Source organism: Gouania willdenowi, chromosome 11 (assembly GCF_900634775.1).
Source record: "Gouania willdenowi chromosome 11, fGouWil2.1, whole genome shotgun sequence".
In the NCBI taxonomy this organism is placed as follows: domain Eukaryota; kingdom Metazoa; phylum Chordata; class Actinopteri; order Blenniiformes; family Gobiesocidae; genus Gouania; species Gouania willdenowi.
Window position 1 is genome coordinate 22,927,620 of NC_041054.1, and position 22,294 is coordinate 22,949,913.

General features: G+C 40.1%; 1 protein-coding gene across 1 annotated transcript in view; it reads left to right on the forward strand.

Moving 5' to 3' along the window:
* arid1ab (AT-rich interactive domain 1Ab) overlaps positions 1-22,294 on the forward strand; it is an 82,779-nt gene that overhangs the window by 37,637 nt on the left and 22,848 nt on the right. Inside the window, exons 2-3 of the mRNA XM_028460618.1 lie at positions 10,286-10,960; positions 12,939-13,046. Coding sequence (XP_028316419.1) covers positions 10,286-10,960; positions 12,939-13,046 — 783 coding nt within the window. The remainder of the gene's footprint in view (positions 1-10,285; positions 10,961-12,938; positions 13,047-22,294) is intronic.

Consider the following 22,294-nt stretch of genomic DNA (forward strand, 5'->3'; position numbering starts at 1 on the left):
CAGCTTTTTCAGTCAAAATGACAATTTGTGCTACTTTGGGTTGCCCTAAAAAAAAAATCAGTAAAAGTTAAAAATGTCAATGTAAATCTCTTTTGTTTGCCGTTAAACCAATTCTGTGATCTGAAAAGATCTGTGAAGAAAAGTTCCAAAGGGACTTTTAGTTTACTCCCCTTAGTGATTAATATCATACAGCCCCACTACATCTGTTTTTCCTCACCCTATGATACATTTCTTCATTTTTATTAAATGATTAAAAGTGCATTAAAATCATAGGTAGAAATTATGAGCAGATATAGGGAATGGGATATGTGATTGAATACCTGCAGTGTGCACTCGAGCGTGTGAGGCACCGCTCTGACACACACGGATATTGTGGGAATCAAAACAGTAGTGTACCAAATGTTTTATGTGATTATATCACCTGTAAAATACTGTAGATGTACTCTTCCATACAAAATAATTACTATTATGTGACTGTGCTTACATACCTGTTGTCGTGGTTTCCCCTCGGCACGTTGGCACTAAAATGGCGAACCGGTCTGTTGGTTTTGTGGGGAAATATAGTGGGAATAGTGTCTGGTTTAAGCGTTACTCCTCTTCTGTGATTCCAGCATTTCACATCCAAGCCTCGTACTGTCGTCAAAGCAAGAAGCCTCAAAATGCGCCGAGCAGAGATGGGGATTTTTCGGCAGAGACGTTCGTCCAACCGACGACATTAATCCAAACCTGCCGTCTTTTATCTAGCCAAAAGCAGCACAAGTTGGCATTTTGACAAAAAAGCTAATTAAATGTTAAAAAAAAAAAAAACAGTCTGAACGCTTCACTTAGTAGGATATTCACAGGCAGTGGTGCCGTGATATTTTCGTGATTTAGTCCCTTTAGAACTAGGGATGCACCGAATATTCGGTAACCGAATATATTCAGTCGAATATTGCAAAAAAAAGCAACATTCGGTTTTCGGTTTTGTGAGTTAAAAGCAAGGCCGAATAGTAGCGTATGACGCAATCAAACAATGTGCAGTCATTTTGAGTCAGAAAAGTGTGTGAGCGTTGCTGCAGGAGCAGCAGCAGCTCCTTCTTTTCTGCACACAAAACACAGCAGACTCTGTCTTTACCGCTCTCTGTCACCGCGTAAAAGTTGAAAACCGTCCATTTCCACAACCGAGTCCGTTGTTAGCGCTGTGAGCCACGAATCCGTAAACATCCCCGTTGTTTCTTCCTTATACCACATCGGGTGTCACTGCATAAACTGGTGTAGCTTTAGCACAGAGTGCTAACAGCTGATGTGTGTAAACAATGGGTCCGTGGCTCCACCAGTGACTCCCACCACGATCGGCAGCAGAAAAATTAGTGTAATTTGGGCGTCCAGTAGTGCAGTTTGCATTCACCTATATGGCAATAAAGTATAATATATATTCTATATTAAACCGCAGTGTTTGATTGTTGGAGAGGGAGGAGCTCACATTCTAGGAGGTGTGTTAGGTGACGTCACCTGCCAACATGGGCAAAATCCAACTCCAAACATTGTCTTTTAATAATATGCAGCACATTTAAAACCTGGAACTCTTTTCTGCATACCAAGTTATCAGTTTACTACTTAGATGTGCACACTGTGAGACAGGATGAGCAGCTAAACATCAATGCATGTGGCATTTCCCAACAGGCACGAGCGATATACAAATTCATTATTAAACAATGGACACTAAGAAATTAAACAAAATAAACAAATAATAAATCAGATTTTCAGTTGGGCTCTCAATAATAAGATTTTCAGGCCTCACATTTAGCAACCATGTGATTAGACTGAGAGATGGAGAAAGACACAGACGTGGGAGCGATCTGCCTTCTAAATACAGAGCCGTGAAGCTCTCAGTCATTAGCAGATATGCTCACAGTAGATTTAAAAACATCACTATACTCACCTTTACGTCTCTTTCTCTCTTTCTCTCTCTCTCTCTCTCTCTCTCTCTCACTCTCACTCGCTCATACTTTTTCACACGCGCGAACGAGCACACGATCATTGTTGCCCAATGATGACGTGCTAACGTTAGCTTGCTGAGCTGCGCTACCTTTGTGTACCTTCAGATGAAGCACTCTGATGTCCAGGTGCTCTTTATTGATGTTCCCCTTTGACATGGATTAATTCTAGAATGACAGTTTTTTGATGCACAATTTGCATTAAACTTTATCTTTTATGCTAAATAATTTCCACACAGCACTGTTTTTTTCTCTTTAGCAGCCATCGTCTCATTCACCGTCCGCATCCTTGTGCATGTTGGCGTCCACCTGCAGTAGGTAGCGTTCAAATGCGCCACAGTGGGAATTTGCCAAACATTGGCGTGGTAAAAATGTTCCTGCTGTGGCTGAGTTTGTCAGCTTTTGCTTTATATATTGCACATATGTCACACTTTCATTTAAAGCGCATGCTGTTTGTTTTTTTAGTGACGTAATAATGAAGAAAACGACTAGTGTTTTGGCAGTCGACGACAATGCTGTCGACATGTACACCATCCTTAGTTTCCTTAAGAGAAAAGCAGGTTTTCATGTAGAATGTTGAATGAACGTAATGAGGCAAGTGTATTAAAACAGTGGTTCTCAAACTTTCTTGGCTCAAGTCCCCCCTTTCTCTTATTTCCTGAATTCAAGTCGCCCCTTTGTCCGACTTCAACATTTTACTTAGAAAACTATTTAAAAACAACTATAGAGCATAATGATGGAATGAACGAGTGATAACACACATTTCAAAGACTCTCATTTTCTAAATTAGTGGAAAGAAACAGAATTTAGTTCTGTGGTTCCCAACCTTTTTTGGATCTCATGTTGAAAACAAGAATTTCTGGTGATTTTTTTTTTTTTTCTTCTCATTTTAGTTGAACTATATATTATAGAAATACAGTTGTTTAATCTTGTGTTGTTTTAATTTTTTTTTAAAAAAAAAAAATAATAGTTAAAAAAAATAATTAAAAAATCTATTTTAATTTTTCAGAAATTTCGAGCGACCCCACATGGGAACCCGACCCCAAGGTATAAAAACACTGATTTAGCAGCTCCTGAATAGATTTACTTCTATAGTTCTTGTATCATTTCTGGTCATCTCGCGCCTGATGTGGGACCAAGACTGACTCTTTATTTAATTATTTGCCATTCTCTCTCTCCCAAGTACACCCTCTAGTGCCATTGTGTACCCCGGCCTAGGGGTACATGTACCCCCATTTAAGAAACACTAATAAAAGACAAACAACACCAAATAAAACCTGGATGGTAGTTTTATGACCCAGTCATGGCTAAAATATTTAGTGAAATGGGAAAAGGATCTACCTTAAGCATGACAGATTTGCTTGTTTGTTAGCACGAGGTCATTTTTCATGTGATTCACAGAGCAGTAGCATGCTAGGTCTCCATGGCTCACTTGCACTGATAACACAGGAGGCTCATTCGCATGGCTTAATCAGCTTATTAGGAAGGAGCAGCTGTACCTTTCTTTCTTTCTAGTGAGAAATGTACTTAATGTGTGTCATTTATTTTGGCCAAAACTAGATATTTACGCTTGAATCAACCAGAACGTGTAGGTTTTCTTTTTAATTATTGGCAGTTTAAGGACTCTAATTATGTGGGGTGGGGGTGTTGTGGTGTCCTTCTTTCCAGACTAGGGTTAAAAGTGCATTACAGGTCACTGGAGACATTCTACCAGGGTCTGAGCCTCTCTCCCCACGGTGTGATGGATAATGACCCAAGGGAAAATAGTAACACCGTGCACATCCGCACACATGCAGACATGTATGCATGTGTGCGGATACACTCATTCTGAACCTGGAGGAGCTCAGGAGAGTGTGGCCTGGGGAGGCTGGAGGCAAAACGTGGAGTGGAATGTAATCTTGGATAATGTTGAGTTGACCGTGTAGACAGCTTGTTGATCCACCGCCTCCTCCCTCCTCCACTTCCCCCAACACACACACACACACATTTTGACACACGCAGCTTCCTACTGAGACACCCCAGCCCCAAATGACCCCTCCTTCTCTCATCGTTGCTCTGTCATTCATAGAGTGCCAAAGCCTGTTGCTTTATTAAAGCCCAGGAAGAGCAAAGCCTGGCCAGGGTTCAAACAGCCGTGCAGCTGGGACCTGTTACATTTTCGGCAGACTGCCCTCTCCGTCTCGCTCAGCTATAAATAGCCTTGGTGGTTGTCTCACTTAACCAAGGAAAAGAGGTTATGAGGGAGGAAAACACACACACCCACGCACATGGATTAATAACCGTGGGAAGCAATGGAAGTTTTGCCTGAGGTCAGCAGGCCAGGAGATGTTTCTGCTTCAAAGCTTGTGACTTGCATTTTGCAGATGCTGGTTTTGACGTGACTGTACAAAGCTTCATTAGTCAGTAACATTGCAACTACGAAGGACATCCAGTTACAGTCAATCTTTTTTCAAGAGTTTCTGAAGTTTCTTGGCCGTATTAAGCTCATCCTATCATGAACTAACTGGAACAATATTTTATTACACAGGGAAAGTATGTGTTTGGTGGGGATTCCACATCATCACACACTTCCTGACCTTGGCTACAGTTGTTGACACTGTTAACAAATTTCTCTACCTCCTCACACAACACAATCATTAGCTCGTGAGCCACTCTGACCCAGTACGTTGGTCCAAACTCTGTGTACCAGTTTAAGGTCAGACGCTCACCCTCCGATTCTGTCATGGTTCCAGCTGGGAGTGTTTGTCCCGGCTCCATTGCCACATCAAACTTTTTTCCCTTCCATAAGCTTTCTTTTTATGGAGAATTTCCCTGACGTCTGTGTTGTAACATTATCCCACCCACGGCCCCAACGATCCCCTAGGCAGAAAATTGCTCCTAGCGGATGTAGTGGGCTTGTTCATTCATTTATGGCCAATTCCTCACACGGTCTTCATTTCTTGTACCCACCCCACATTCTTTGCCTTTTATTCAGTTTTTGGTTGTTTATTCTGGTTTATGAAGGGATGCTTTAAAGCGTAGTAGTTAAACTAATCTGTTTTTTAACCGTTGATGTTTACTTTCTCCCTTCTTCAACACTCGCTTTCAGGACTTTGTTGGCGCTGCTTCCAGCTTATATCAGTTACAGGATGGGATGCACCAGAGCCTATATTTACAGATAGACAAATAGGGATGTCCTGATACAACTTTTTTACTTCCGATATGATACCGATATTGCAGCCTTGCGCATCGGCCGATACCAATATTGATCCAATGCGTTATCAGCACGAATCATACATTCTTATTATTCTAATTTTTTTAGTGTGGAATGTTAAAAAAGGTCTGATCAAGTGATGTTACTCAAACAGAGAACAATAGTCAGCAACAGTAGGTTACTTTGTAGGAGTGTGAACCACCTATGGATAGAAGTGCTGCAGTGGAAAATTTTGTCGGAGGGCTTATATCAGTGATTTTAGATGCAGTCCGATAAAATCCGATATTCGTTTTCTGGCTGATATGGAACCGATATCAGGGTCGGGACACCTCTATAGAGAAATATATTTAATGGCCAATTCAGTCCTTTGGGCAATTTGGAGCTTAAATTAACCAAACATGTGTTGGAGGACAATGGAATACTTGGAGATAAACCATTCATGTACAGGAAGAACATGTAAACTCCACAATGACAGATTAAAGGTCCGCTCCAGGAGTTAAACCCAGGGTTCTCGTACTATGGGGCAGAATTACAAACCACTGGACCACTGCGCTACCATGATATTTTCTTAAATTAAAAACACTCAAAGAGGTCTTGGCTTGAATAGTTCTACAGCTTCCCTCTCCTCCTTGTTTACGAAATATATATTTTGTTTAAGAGTGATATCATAGCACCAGGAAAGATCGTTACTCTAGCCCAGAACAACAACGGAGCGCCAGTGAAATCATCATCTCCATTACTTTTTTGGTCCGCCCTTGAACTTTTCTTGCTCACAGTTGCTCTTTCTGTGTCCTGCAGCCTACAAGCCCTATGGACCAGGTAGGGAAGATGCGGGGACAACCTTATGGAGGACCCAACCCCCATTCTCAGCAGCAGCAGGCACCTCCCTCAGGGCCACAGCAGGGAGGCTCCTACCCAGGGCAGGGCTATGGACCTCCTGGTCCTCAAAGGTACCCCATGGCCATACAGAGCCGGACACCTGGTCCAATGGCTGGCATGCAGTATGGACAGCAGGTCAGTGATTGTTGATTCACATCCTCCAAATTTCGACGATTCAATATAGCCTATATCTTCAAATGTTAAGACTCCACTTTCATAAATCCGGTTGTCAAAGTATAATTCTTTCCAACAGCATTTAGATAACACAATACAAACAAGAAGTATCAAGGCACAAAATTAAAATAAAATAAAAAAGCATTAAAATTGTGAATGCGCAGGCAAGCATTTTCAAGTTTAAAAAAAAAAAAAAAAAATATATATATATATATGTATTTTTAAAATAAATTAAACAAAGGAGTTGGTATCTACATGGTTATTTTCTTAAGCTTGTTTTAATCATCAGTATTATGGTATCAGGATAACTTTACTAAATCATTGGTAACAAAAAAAAACCTTTCAGAATGACACTTGATTTGACACATTTTTTGCCTTAATTTTTAGTAACGCAAGAAAACTGTAAACTCCAAAGTTTGTTTTTGCTCACACATCAGGTAATAGTTAATTGAACCATCCTAAACATCAGTGATGCGTTGTAACAATCTGGGATGTGGTTTAAAGTCCAGATGAAAAGTTAATAAGTTCTTTACATTCCTGCCAGCTTAAGCAGTCAAGTCTTTATTTGGTCATTGAGTCACAGGATTGATGGAAATGGGAACATTCGTCGGGTTTAGTCAGACAGTAGTGAATGAGTTGTCCTTATTTTCACAAGTTCAAGGCCAATGCTATGCACACATGAAGGAAGCTCGCTGCAGTGTTGATATGGTTAATGTGCAACAAGTCAGTTTCTAATCACCATTGTAGCTTCACTTTCTAGGATCTAATTGTCTTTGTCGTCAATCATTTATCCTAGAGTAGGCTACCAAGAAGGTGGGCTTAAAGCGTGGGATTTTTCTCCATCTATTCACTCACCCCTTGCATAGTCTAGGATAGGCATCTTAACTTCGCTATTCCTGTTTACTTTACAGTCTCACACCGAGTTTGACAATCTCAAATGAAGCTCATTCTCGACTTAGATTATTCATCAAAAGTTAAGACAAGGTCACACTGCAGCTCCAAGGAAACACTCAGCTTTCTTTTAAGGAATAGTTAGTTTTTTTGCCATTGGGAATGAAAAAAAAAAATATTTTGCAGTAAGAGACAATTATCTTAAATCAGCCGTACATGACAGTCGGTGAAAACGAGAAAAAAATACTTTTAATGCGCATCCAGTAGACTTGAAGCTTCTGTGAGGTTTAAAGTAATCTAAATTAATTTTGATGTAATTATGCTTTTGTGCAAATGTCAAAGCTTCTTCTTGAATAGACTTGTAGAAATAAATTAGAGAAGTTAAATGTTGAACAGCATTAACAATAATTGCCAGTAGAAGAAGGCCTCGTCTTCATAGAAATGTTTTTTGTGTTTTTAACAAACAAAGCAATTAAAATAGCTGTGTTCCTTATTTTCCCACCCATATATCCACACACAAACTACAATCAAAAACCTTCATTTCACCTTTATTTTCTAAAAACTGGATGTTGTACGTTATCATTTTAGTCATTTTTTTTGCCATTGCAGTGTGGAATCAAGACTTTTGAGAAACAAGAATGTGTAGCATATTTTGAAGGGGGAAAAAATAATTTGTGTCTAGCCAGAAAGTGATTTGGTAAGATCTGATATGTTTTCTGCAGATGTGTGTAAGAATGATTACTTTTTTCATATTTGTGTTATTTTGAAAAGTTCCCTCAAGTCATTGAATTTGTTCACATATTACAAGAAAACATAGGCTGCTGTTGATCATGGTTGCTAGTAACGTTGGCTTATTTGAGCTTTACTGTTTTTGACCACTAGGATCCTGAGCTCAAACTAAAGAATGCGTAGTTCTATACATTTTTACCGTTTGTTTGCTTTTCCTGAAAGCAAAAGAGATGGGGAAAATGCTTGCACGTGCTGGCATGTTGCAAATAGCTAACATCCAGTTTGCTGGAGCTTCTTACTAATATCCCTGGATAAGCCCCTTCTTGAACTCTCTTAGTCAGGCAGCCTGTCTTAACAGAGATGCATGCAGGGAAACCTCTCAAGTCAAACCATTTTCCCCCATGTCCGCTGCCTGCGGTCTCGTGCCCATTGTGATTATCTCTCACTGGCCTGTCTGGTGTCTGACCGTGGACTCGATAAGTGCCCTGCAGAGAAGAAAACTGCTCTCTTGCTTTTGTCAGACTGATACAATACAGCCACCACGTGTTGTCCTTAGATGTGTGACAGTTCTTTACGATCTCTCTTAGAATTCCTGAGAGGTCATCAGCTCCTTCCCTCCTAGAATTCAAGAAACTACAATTGACAGTTTTTCTCCCCCCTCTTTTTATTAAAGTGTTTGTTCCCAAGGTCAGTCAGTTATTCTCCTACCATACTTCTTTAGGGTAATGAAAAGAAAACAATGTATTGAAAGACATTCGCCGTGCAGGATCAGGCTGAATATGAAAACGACTTTTACTAGACTTCAAGGATCTGAAGTCAAGCTCGATTTTCATTTTCATTCCAGTGACTTAAAGCAATACGTGGCTGAATGCCAACACTGGGATTGGTTTTCTTATATGATTAGACAGATCAGTCTACAGTGAGGTATGGAGAACAGTGGTCTTTATTTTTTTATTTCAGATAAATTTGGAAGAAATTCTCTAATGACTGGAAAACAAAAGATATGACTTTACATGTCAAGTATTTATTTCATATTTTTCTTTAGTGGACATACTATCATTACAAGTGTTAACCTTCAGTACTGACTAATTCTCCAGAGGGAAGCCTACGATAGTTGGTTTGTAGCATTTTTTAAATCAGTAGAACATTTGACCGCTGGTTGTTTCTACTCTAAACATCATTACAAAGAAAGCTCAAAATACAGAATAATACCTGAAAACTTATGGCGTGTTATCATTAGCGGTATTGGCTCTACACGGCTCCGCACTCTCGTTTTCAGGTTTTTGTGGAGCGTTTCCACTGAGAACCAACCTGATTTGCAAAACTGCCAGACTCCACGGATTGCACTTTTTTGCTGACATCCTCACAAGATCACCAAGAAAAATTAATGATAGCCAAATGCTTCCTCTCTGTGCTTGAGTTGATGAGTCTACGCTGTGATGATTCTTAGACCCAATCAGTGTCTGATATGAGCCTACGTTACATTTTCAGACCAGGGTTGCTTTTTTTAGAACCTCAACAAAAGAGGTACTAAAAAAAGCATCACCAGGTACCACGGAGGAGGTACTTTTTCCCAGTGGAAACGCCAAAAAGAGAGGTGAGCCGATACCGCAAGTGGAAGCGCGCCATTAGTTGGCTGGTGTTGGCTTTTTGCCTATTTCATGTTCTAAGGATCATAGGATAGACCTATCCACCTATGATCAAACGAGAAATTCTAATCAACCAAATGTTTTCTATTCTGTGAAAACATTGAACACCATCGCACTGAAAGACTTGTGCTTGTGTTTACCTTGGGTTTTCACCAGAGAGAAACTGTGTTGCTTCCATTTCAAAAGAATTCAATAAAAGGATCAACATTTTTAAAGAATTATCACTGATGAAACTTTAACATTTTTCAGCAAATATACTGAATGCCAGGTGGAAATATAAACATTCAAAAGTGTAATGTTTTGGCATAAAAACTAAATAATTATTCGGGCGCCATTTTTTACTAGTATTGGTATATTCCAATGTAGGCGATGCTTTGCAAATGATTATGTATGAAATGTATTTGTTTTTACAGTGCTGAAATATTTCACTTGAAATCACAGATGGTTTCCTAATATAAAGATGTAGTTTGTCAAGATTTTCTTCCTGTTAAAAGGGAGTTGTTTCTTCCCACTGTCGTTGATGCTTGTTCATATGGATTTGTTTTTTTTTTGTTTTTTTTTTCTTATGAATTTTTATCTTTTGAAAGTGTTTCAAGATAACTATTGTAATTTGCGCAATATAAATAAAGTTGTATTGAATTTTATTGTTTTTATGATTCGCAGTGATTCAAAGTTACCGGAGAACATAGTAAATACCACTACTTTACATTTTGAATTTAATAAAGCCACAACATGAAGTGTTCGTCCCTTTTATTGAAATCAACCACTGTTATTTATTGTTAACTTTTTCCTAGATGTCTGCCTATGGACAACAAGGCCCTGGAGGTTATGGCCAGCAAAGTCAGGGCTACTACAGCCAGCATGGCCCCCCACCTCATCCTGGGCAGCAGCAGCATCCTTATCCCGGCCAGCCCCAGGGAAACTCTGGACCTCCATACTCCCACCAGGGCCACCCAACACAGCCGCCCGCTCAACTTGGACAGCAAGGGGCTCCCTACCAACAAACCCAAGGTCCCCATAACCCTTCTGCGGGTCAGCCCCCCTACAGTCAGCCCCCACAGTCACAGACAGGACAACCTCCGTATTTGCCTCCCCAGCAACCGCAGCCACCCCAACAACAACAACAACAACAACAACAACAACAACAACAACAACAACAACAACAGCAGCAGCAGCAGCAGGGTCCTGTTCCACAAAGCCAGCAGGGCCCTCAGGTCCAGCCTGGGTACTCAACTACCCCTGGACCCGGGACGCCAACGCAGCAGCAGCAGCAAACCCCTCAGCAGCAGCAACAGGGGCCAGCGCAACAACCACAACCAACAGCAGGGCCCCCATCTCAATCCCAGCAGCCTGCAGGCCATGCACAGCAGGGCCAGCCGTCACCGTACTCACAGACTCCGCCTCTACAACAACAGCCACCACAGTCTCAGCAGCAGTCGCCATATCAGAGGTTTCCCCCGCCTCCACAAGTAAGATTTAAACTAACTCCATCAACCATTTAGAGCAGTGTACTGTATTTTGTCCCTTCAGTTTTGGAACGATCAACATGCTTCCCTTCACTGACGAAAGCAAAGCTTTCCCATATTACTAATACATTTTATTTAAAAGCCCCTTTCAAAACACCCAAGGACACTGTGCAGTGGAGTCATAAAAACAGAAGCAACAGAATAAAACAGAGTACAGCATTGAGATGGTGAGTGTGTGTAGGACTTTCTGAAAAGGTGAGTTTTGAGTTTGGATTTGAAGAGTGGCAGGGAGTTTATGATATGGAGGTCAGGGGGGAGAGGGTTCCAAAGCTGGGGAGCAGAGCGGCTGAATGTTCTGTGCCCAATGGTGATGTGTGGTGGGACAGAGAGCTGGAGAGTGGAGAAGGAGCAAAGTGGCGACCTGGGGGAGGTCAGATATGTACGGAGGAGCCAGGTTATAGAGTGCTTTGAATGTAATGAGGAGTATTTTTAAGTTGATTCTTTGTTTTATGGGAAGCCAGTGAAGTTGTTGTAGAACGTGGATGAGGTGGTGAGTGGTAGGGGTCCGTGTGATGATCTGTGCTGCATAGTTGTATTTAGTTTCTGGAGGGATTTGTTGGGGAGGCCGAACAGAAGTGAGTTGCAGTAATCGATCTGGGAGGTGACGAGGCTGTGGACAAGAACCAATAATTAATTTCTTGTAAACAGAGGGTAAGGGAGGATAGAGGAAGAGATGAATATGTTTTGGTTGAGAGGTAGAGCTGGGTGTCATCTGCATTGCAGTGGAAATGGATAATGATATTGTGTTTACAAAGGATGTGACAGTGAGAGAATGTAGATGATGAAGAAGGGCCCCAGGACAGAGCCCTGAGGCACACCAGCAGCGACAGGGAAAGTGTTGGACTTGTGGGATTTCAGTTGAATGATGCTTAATTGATGAGACTTGTTGGATCTCTTCTCATGTACTGGTTTTTGTTATAACTGATAATTGAATTTGTAATTGTAATTGCCATGAAAATTCTATAAAAATTGTCAATTATAATTTAATGGAAAACTGGGAAACCATGTTTCAGTTCTTTGTACAGTTCTACCATATATAGTTAACATTTATGAAAATATGTTTCATATCAAGCTTTCCTACATTTTACCATTAATAAAAATTGAAATCTAGGGGTATACTGACACAAAAAAGGCTCAGAGGCCCACACTAAAATTATTAGAGCCTGTATTTTCATTGATTAGGAAGCCTAACAAGGTAACCAATAGATAGGAAATAAATTAGATAATAGACATTTGTTTTTAGTTAATTTTACAGCTGATTTAGGAACCGTTATTATAAGAGATGCTAACATAAGAGGAAGGTTAACTTTTATTAGGTGATTTATTTCAGGCTCAGTAATTGTGATGAATTATAATTAAACTTAAGTAATTCAGAATGTAATTGATTTCCTGAGGATAAAGAATAATTGTATTTGGAAAAAATGTGGGTCACTGTAATTGTAATTGAAAACTGAAAAATCTAATTGACCCCAACCTTGATGGTTAATTCCATTAGCTATTTACTGTAAGGAAACAGTAACTGGGAGGTTTGCACAAGGCTTTGACATAACCAGTACAATAGATGTATTCTGTTTAATTAAACCTGTTTAATTAAACCTGTTTAATTAAACGGAAGCCTCTTGAATTTACTTTGAGAATAATGAGAAATATAACACCTGCAATTCACTAGAGGGGAGATTTCCTGTGAGGGGGATGGCTCTGACGTGAGCAAATGTTTTTCTGTGCCACGTCTTTTCCTTTTTGACATGGCACACTGTAAATATTCAAATTACACTCAGACACAGCACACTTTAATCCAGCCCAGTAAAGAAGGTTATTTGTCTCAATGTGTAGCTGGTCCTAACAGCTAAGATGATGTCTAACTTGATTTTTTTTTTTGTGCATGCACTGAATCTGTTTTGTTGTTGTTTGTTACTCTCAGGAACTATCCCAGGACTCCTTTAGTTCCCAGTCTAGTGCTCCTCCCTCCAATCAACCAGTCAAAAGCAGTCAAGAGGACAGCATGCAGGGTCGACCCTCCAGTCTGCCGGTAAGTTCATCAAGTTAATGGTTTATCTGCTGTGCAATGTGTGTCTAATCAAAAACCCCATTGATAGGACTTAAATACTAACACAAAGATGGTTTAATACTAAACTGCAGGGTTAGGGTCAATTACATTATTCAGTTACAATTACCCATGTTCAATTGCAATTAAATCACAATTATTTTTTTATTCTCAGAAAGGTGATTACAATTACCTTCTCAATTACTTAATTTCAATACAATTATTACAATAAATCACTCATTACTATGTCTGAAATAAATAACCTGATAAAAGTTACCCTTCCTCTTGTGTTAGCTGTTAGCTTACTGTAGTTCGTGTTAGATTTTATTGTTCTGAGTTTCATTGTGTTCACAGTAAATCACTTTGTGACCTCTGTCTGTGAAAAGCGCTATCAAAATAAAGTTTACTTACTTACTTCCTTACTTAGCTTTCTGTTAGCATCTCTTATAGTAACGGTTCCTAAATCAGCTGTAAAATACACTAAAAACAAATATCTACTGTATCATCTAATTTATTTCCTATCTATTGGTTACCTTGTTAGGCTTCCTAATCAATGGAAATATATGTTTTAATATTTTTGGTGTGGGCGTCTAAGTCTATTTTGTGAGTATACCCCTAGATTTAAATTTTTTTTTAATGATAAAATATTGGAAAACTCGATATGAAACATATTTTAATTGCTAACTACATATGTGTAGAACGTACATAGTTTTGCATTAAAATGAATTTTAATAGAATTTTCATGGCAATTTCAAAGTTGATCTTACAGTTTAATTACGATTACGACAGCAACAGATATTTTAAATTACAGTTATAATTAGAATTATGCTATAATCGTAATTAATTATCAATTACACAATTACATATATAATTGACCCCATTCCTGCTAAACTGACCTTTTGTATTGAAGCCATACCAATGATTCGAAATAACAGTGCATCCCATGGGTTTGTGATTTCTGATATTTAGATTAAATCTTGGCCAAAACCTTCTTAGGTTTTCCTTCCAGGTATCAGCCAGATGAAGGATTTCTATTGAGAATCCTGTTGACTTCACAAATTTTAATAAATAAACAGACTCCACGTGTACTTGAATGAAACTGTGTAGTTTTCAGGGCCAGATGTTAACCGAAACTTTCATGGTGTTGTTGCTTTGTATAACACAGTGTGTGAACATTTCTGCTGCTCAGCGATGTTCAAAAATCCTGCCAATGTTTTCCTCTAGTGGGTCGACCAGGTTTGAGTGGTTGCGGATGCTCAGCGTTCAATAACTAAAAAAAGGAGGAGATTAATATCTGTATGAGGCTTTTTGTAAACTACATTAGGTCTAATTTACCTCCGTCTAGGATGAAGGTAAGTGAGCCCCATCCCAAACTTGAAAAAGGTGTTTGCTGTAACATGTTGCAGTTTCCATGGCAGTGCTTATAGGTCAGACTGTGGAGCTAACCTCATTATGTGCCTCAGGGAAGTAGAGTGAGAAATGAGATAATTAATGAGAGAGAATGAAAGAGAGAGAGTTGTGTCTACAGTGAGTGGAGAAGAGGTGGGAGGGTGGGTAACAGAGTGCAAGCAAATATCTTTAAACTTGAGAGTGATTGGTTGAAGAGGGAGGGAGGAATGGATGTGAGGCAGCACTGTCTACGCCAATGGGGGATGCCCCCAGGATGTGTTTCCCTCTTCTTTTATTTATATCTCTTATTTATTTATACGTCTCTCTGTGGGATACGCCATTGGCCAAGCTGGCCACGCCAGGGCCTTTTCACACGCCTTCTGGTTCTCAGGGATTCCCTTTCCTTGCTGCGTGATTGGCCAAGAAACTAATACCTCTAGTTTCGGTAAAGATAAACCCCTCCCTCTCCTCCCGGAGCACGTGGGATGATAGATGCAGATTAAAACGTTGACTGCGGTTCAAGCTGACTCCTGACAGCTCCAATCCAAACTGATCCAAAACAGGTGGAAAAAATGGAGCAAAAATGGGTTAATTAATAACCTCAGCGTTAAACACTCTTTAAGAAAGAAAGAAAGCAGCTGATCTGAATTTTTTGGATGAAGATATCTACAGCTTCTTAGTGAAAGTTAAAGTCTGTTAAGTCATCACTTAGTCTGGGTAGCTTTGGATCACTAGTGTTCTTAGGATTGTCCTTGTTCAACTTTTTCATGGTACTACTTTGTTAGTTTATCAATATGTTTTTTGGTCTACAGGCTATGGTGTATCTCTTAATTTTAATTTTACATGTGATTTGACATCCTGGTAAAAAAATGTATTGGCCTTGGATTACAGCTGCATAGACAACAATCATAAAAAGCTCTCAAGGGTTTTTGTTTTTCTTTGGTGGATTTAAAAAAAACAAGAACCAGAACAGACTGAATTATTCATACATTGCAGGTCATCAGTGGGAATGAATACTGGTCTTTGTTTAAACCAGTATATTTAGAACTTGTCTCACTCGAATAGGATAGAGAATTGTGGACAGAAAAAACATAAATATTTATATTGAACTGATTCTTTATATTTTACTATATAGTCTAAAGAAAGTGGAGACAACAATTATTAGTTAGTAAAGGCTGGAATAAATCCTGTGCTAAATATTCTAAACTAGTTGCAGGTAAATATTGTTAAAAGAGCTTTAAAGTAGGCCACATGATTCATGATTAACTACTAGGGGTGGGAAAAAAATTAACATCATAATTTTTTCTTTGTAAAATCACAATGACAATTTTTTTCAATCAGATCTTTTATACTATTTTTAAGTTACTGACCAATAATATAAAACAATTCACCCACTGAAAATCATCATCCTAAATGGGGAAAAAAGGGATAAAAGATCATGTATGTGTATGTATTTTCAAATATTTTTAAAAATGTATTTAAGCAATTTATCAAACTTGTTCCAAGTACAATTAACTTCAACCAAAAAGGCTGAGATATAAAACTTGAAGTTTTTTTTTAAGTCACTTTAGCACTTTGTTTAGCTAAAGTGGTGTAGCATTAGCGACACTTGCTACATAACAATGCAGCAGACCAGTCTAGTGATTTCAAATTGTTTTTGAGGTAACAACCATGTTAATAAAATCCTACTTTAAACAGTCTTTTGAATGCCTTATTTCACACAGTTTGGACAATCATATCCTTTACAAGATAAAACATTACTGCTTTGGTTACATTAGGCCTGGTCATATGGACCAGTATTGATATCTCTATATTTTTTCTCAAAATGGCGATAGGCGATATAAACTCTATTTTTTTTTTTTTTCAATATACTGTAGTTTTACAAGAAAAACAATAATAGGTCAGTGGAGAAAAATGCCACAAAGACCCTTTTATTAATCACTAGCAGCACAATATCATCATGTTGAGGGATTGTTAGCGGAGCGTACTTTCTGCACTGATTGAGCGCTTAATAATTCTTGGGTGTGTGTCTGTAGTACTAACATGAGCCTGCCTACCATTTAATTGACAGAGAAAAAAACCTTTGTATGTGCTGTGAATGGGCCATAGAAATACGCACAGACAAGGCACCGCGAGGGATGAAATGTGAACTACAGACGGTGATTTGGGAGATTGTCGTCATGTTTTTATCCTTAACGATCTAATATTGTCAGATTGCACACCCTTATTATTAACTACTAGAGCTAAAGTGTGAGTTGCCTTCATTTACAGCGTACTTTTAGAAAAATGGTCCAAATCATTTTTTAGTATCAACTTTGTGTCTATCTAGAGGCCTTAGAACATCTTAAAGTATTGATTGCTTTAATTTTGTTAGGGTTAATTTATTAGAAAATTGATTACCATCATGCCTGCTGTAAACTACACTTTTTACACCCTTCCTTTTTCCTTATGTGCTTGTACTCGGTTTATAATCAGCCAGTCTGTTGTCATTTGGCAAAGAAGTGAAATTCTTTCTTCATCTTCAATTTTTTATTCGGAGATATTGTTTGGTACGTAATTAAAGTGAAGTGTTTCATGTTGCAAGAATAAGCAGCAATCTGTATAGACTTGTTCTTGTTAATCCCACTTGGATCCCCCTCAGAATTGAATCCCACTCCAGTATTTGCTGTTTATCTACTTTAGTAGCATTCACAGATGGGTCCTTTTGAGCCAGGTGGTTAAAAACACAGCGTCTGTTCAGGTGGGTCTACTGGAAGATACAGGTGCGACGCGGAAAAACTCAGCTCGCTTAAATAAGGGCCGTGTAAAGTCAGAGAGAGAGAAAGCATGCAGGCTAAAAGGAACTGCCTGAGCAGGTTAAACTGGTTACCAGCATGTTTTCAACCATGCTCCAGGACACACACACACAGCTTGTACAGTTTGTTCACCTGCTGCAAACTAGACCTCTGTGTTATCCTAAAATGTTTCTTTGACCCGCAAAAACAGGAATGAGTTTAATACAGAGAGAACAAGGAAGAAGAAAGTACATGTATTTTTGTTCTTTAGCTCATCTGCTCATAATCCAATAAAGTCCTGGTTCTTTTATGTATATCTCATCATATAAAAACCCATCTAGTTATAAACTGGTATAGTTATTTTCTTAATGTTCTTCAGAGCTAATTTCAGGCATCAAGCACATAAAAAATATATATTTTTCCTTTTTCTCTTCATCTTCTGTTTTTTAAAAGCAATATTACATCTGACAGTATATGTGAAATACCATTTGTACAGAGTGCATGTTGGAGAGAAACATGTGGTTTTTAGCTTGGTCTTCACCAGATGGTTTCACACCCCCTGGAAGTGACATTTCCTCTTTTTGCAAGACCACGGGATAAAAGAGTAGAACTACCAGACCACAGTCAATGCACCGTCACTCCCAGCTTGCTGCTGTTGCCACTGCCTTGTTGTATTTTTTCTTTACTGAATAAATCTCCTTCTTGTCCTCGCCCAGCTTTTTATACAGCCTTTCTTCACTGCAAGGCTAATCCCACTCTGGACCGCCCCTGTGCTTTTTGAGTTTGTCTTTTTCATCTTCTGTTTGAATGTTCTCCAGACTCAAGGGGAAGGTCACATGTTGGTCATACGCTTGTGCTCAGGTTTCCTTTTAAGTGTTTTCTCTTTTCCAGTACCATGGTGGTAACCCTTGCTTTTATATCTAGGTTTATATATATATATATATATATATATATATATATATACATCTAGATATAATGTATATATTGTGTGGCATGTTTAAACATGATCCATTTATGCAAATAAAGGTAATAAATAGTAATGTACCAAAATTTCAGCTACAGAAAACGTCCCAAATGTACATGCATTCTGGAGGCTTCTACCTCAGACAATGAGGTTCAGACACACGATGGTTATTTTGCTGCCAGTAAAGTTCTGGTGCCGCTCTCTCGCTGTTTTCTATAACATCACGGGTCACGTGACAGGAATTAAAAACACGGTGAAAATGAGGGCCACAGGGCAAGTCTCAAGAAAAAGTAGCTTATGTAGGCTTTTAAAAAGCCATTTAAATGTGCAGTATTCTGGTATCTATACTGAGAAGCAGTTGCTTTATTAGCTGTGTTAACATTATCCTTGGATGTAAATAGCACAATAAAAACTGGTGATGTAAACAGCTGAATTTTGGAAAAACACTCAAATATTGCTAAAACTTTTTTACGCTTTCATAACAAGGTTTTTCAAACGTTTTGATGTTGTAATGTGTCGCAAAAGCGCTATGGAAACACTTTTTCCATATATACACGTCACAGATGACCAGTTCTCTCAGATAAAACATGGCGCGGTACATGTAACCTGAAGAGGCGACAGGGACATTTCTTAGCATCTTAGCAAATTATTACTGCCACATTAGACATGAAACAACAAAGGAATACAGAGTGTAGTAAGGAGGTTCTGAGCGTCCGTCTTCTTGCAGCAAAGTCTCGCGGGATGAGATTTCAAGGGAGTTACGAAGCTCCTGTCCAAAACAGCCTTCAATGGAAAATAGTTCAAAGCGCAATTATACTTTGTCAGAAATGTTGCTTTTATTTTGAGAAAATCTGTAATGGAAACCAAGCTACTGTGATAAAATCATCTATTGTTGTATAAAGTTTACATTGCAGACAAATGTCTTGACTGAATGTTCAGCCTTCTTTTCTATGACAGTCGGCCTACTTCATTGTGCTACTCTGTAGTAATAGGAAACCAGCTAAACTAAGCCTAGTCCTGCTGAGTAGGTACTATTAAATTCCTAGTCTAATTTTTCCCAACTCTTGTTTTTATGCCATCACTTCCAAACAACCACCCCACCCTCTCACCATTCCTGTCTTCAGCAGCGCTTTTGCAAAAGTACAGGGACCACCCACATCAACAGTCCTAGCTCCTCCCCCACAACCCTCCTGTAATGACCTTTAACGTCGACTGCCAGGCCTCCTGATCTGGAACAGAGGGATCTTCCAGTGTTACTGATCAACTCTTGAATCCCCCTCATCCTCATCTTCCTGCTATCCCTGTTCCCTCACTGAGCCCAGCCCAGCTCCAGCTCTCCTGCGGCAGCTAAGCTTGTTTTTGCGACACAGCTCTGGAGCAATCAGCCTGACAGAGCCAGCCCACTTTTTTCTCCTCCCTCTCTCGTACTCTGCCCAACCCCCATTGTGCTTATTTCAAATTCATTAGTACCTTTTTCTTGGGTTTTTTTGACACCACCCCTGTTTATATATATATTTTCTTACTGGGTCTTATTCTCAGTGTGTTTTAATGTTCTCTACCTTGCCTGTTCCCTCCTCCCTTTACTAGTTTTCTCTCCTCTCGGTAAATCAGCTTTCATAACGCCGTGCAGCACAGCCTTGTTTTTTAGTGAGGCTTCTGAAGCATTCAGATTCCGGGGCCAGTTTCCTGTTGCTATTCTGGGGGCTCTGGCTTCCTGTGCAAACTTGTCTTATTCAGGTTCCAGGGCGCCATGCTCACTCACTCTCACCCTGCCCTCCCTCCTTCTCCCTCGGTTTCCTTTCCTCCACTCTATATTCAAATTCTAATTAACGTACTTGGGAGAATTTGCCCTGCTAACAGTGGGTTGGTTTGTGTGGAACTGTTCATCAGTCTCCAAAGAGCGAATAGTAAAAAAACAAAAGCTGTTCAGACACAGCACCACCGAGCTCCTGAGCTCGTTTTCTGTGCCGTACACCAGCAGAGAACACTCTCCCTCTCCCTCTTTGCTCTCTCTGCTCACTCTCACACACACTGCACACACTCTCCCATGCCCCTCCCCTCCTGCCTTCATTTCTGCTGGGCTGAGCTAGTTTTGCAGCACAAAGACTGTGGCTGACTGCAGCACTGTCTGTCCTCCAGCTCACAAACCAGCAAGTCTGGATGCATGGAGACAAATCTCATAATGAAATGAACTCATTTGTTTTAAACCATCCCATATAGGATATAGATATATAGAATTCTTATCATCCCAGCTTTCTCCCACTAAACAGGTGCATTGGCAGTACCCTTTAAAAACCTTGTGTGCCTGTTAGTGTGTGACAGTAATAGGGGAGAGGCGTTGCTAGGTTTGAAAAAGCTATCAGACTATGGCTGTTATGGTCTGAACCCCCACCACAGTTACCCAAAGGGCCCCTCCCTCCAGCTCCTTGGTATCCGAGCAGCCTCTCACCTTGGGCTGGGCAGCTGCCTCGGCTGATTCGGGCATCTGCATGCTGCCCTGGGACTCACTGCTACCATTGTAATGGCCACAAAAGGATCCCCCCACACGCACCCACACACACACGCACACATCATCTCCCCCATTATTCACAGCAATCAGCCTCCACCCTTCACCCACCCCCATCCACTTTATGGTAGCTCTGCACAGGCTTTTGCAGTGTTTTTGTGTGTTGCGTCTCCTTTTTTTTGTTATTACCACAACAGAGAAGTTTAATTAGACCAATGTGGAGCATTTAAATAGCCCTCCCTACTTAATAAGATTGATCCTTTTGCTTGATTTCTTTCTTTGTCATCACTCAGCTGTGGAAGCCAAGCTGCACTGATCAGCATCACACAGGCCTTAAAACACATCATTTTGCTGCTTTACCCTTTAATCTTCTTGTTTCTACTGCTTGGTGTCACCCCTCCCACGTGGCTGCTGGTGATAAAATAGCATCTTAATGGTCATCCCTCAGGAGTTGAAGTTAAAGTTAGCTCATCTGTAGAGGTAGTAGATATTTGGTCACAGCAGGAAGCTCCACAGCTGCAGCACAGTTTCATCTCACTGTTGTCATCAAGGGTTTTTTGACACTTTCAACTCAGAAACTGCAAACTTGTGACCGTTTAATTATTGTCGACACAGTTTTTGAGTCATCTGCTCAGTGGCTTGTGTAAATAATGGTGTCGTCTGATTGAGGTGTGCCGTGATGCATCTATGGGATGCCCTGGCTCCGTCTGTAGTTTCTTGTGAGGCTGTATCGTGTGTGTGAAAAGCCTGTAATGGCTGCTGCTGTTGCTGGTTGAGGCAGGGGCCTGCCTGCCTTGCTTCTCCTCCTTTTTCCAGTTCTTCCCTCATAGTGGGATGGGAGTGCCCCCTCATGGTTGAGCTCAGCCCTGCAAATCCTGGAGGCTCGGTAATATCAGACTCTCTTTGAATCTTTATTTCTGATGGACCTTCTTGATTGACCCACGTGCTACATCGACTTAGTAGTAGAGGATCCAGGGTTAGGGGATGGAAACTCTAGGCCCAGCAGCAGCAGTTCACACACGTCACTTATTAACATCTGTGTGTTCCCACCAAGTATTGCATCATGACACTACAGGTGGTTAGCAGGGTAGAGGGGTGTAATTTTTTCTTCTTTGAGAGCGCTGATCACAGTCGGGAGATAATGTGCCTCTGGCCTGTTAAGTCAACTCAGCCTTAGAAATAGTTCTGGCAGAAAAATAAGAAGACAGAGACATCACTTGAACTTGCGCTCAAAACAGAAGAGGACTTTTCCCATGACCCTTTTTTGGAGCATCTAAAGCCCACTTTGGCCGGAATGAGAGGTAAATGTGCAGTGTTTAGTGTTCTGACTGGTGAGGTCCCAATTGTTTAAACATAAACATCAGTGACTTGTGAAAGATGAGGTGAAAATGTTCAAGGTTTGACCACTTTTGTGCGCGTCTGACTGTGAGGCTCCCAGGCTTCCTGATCTGAAAAGGCCCAGAGGCTGAGGGTGTAATTAAAGTGGTGGGGGAGGGTAACATGGTTTTCTGCGTTTCCTGTAACAATGACGTGCTTCTTCTTTTGTAGTAGCTGACTGCACCGTGACCCTTCCAGGCACACAGGGGAGGCCGCCAAGAGA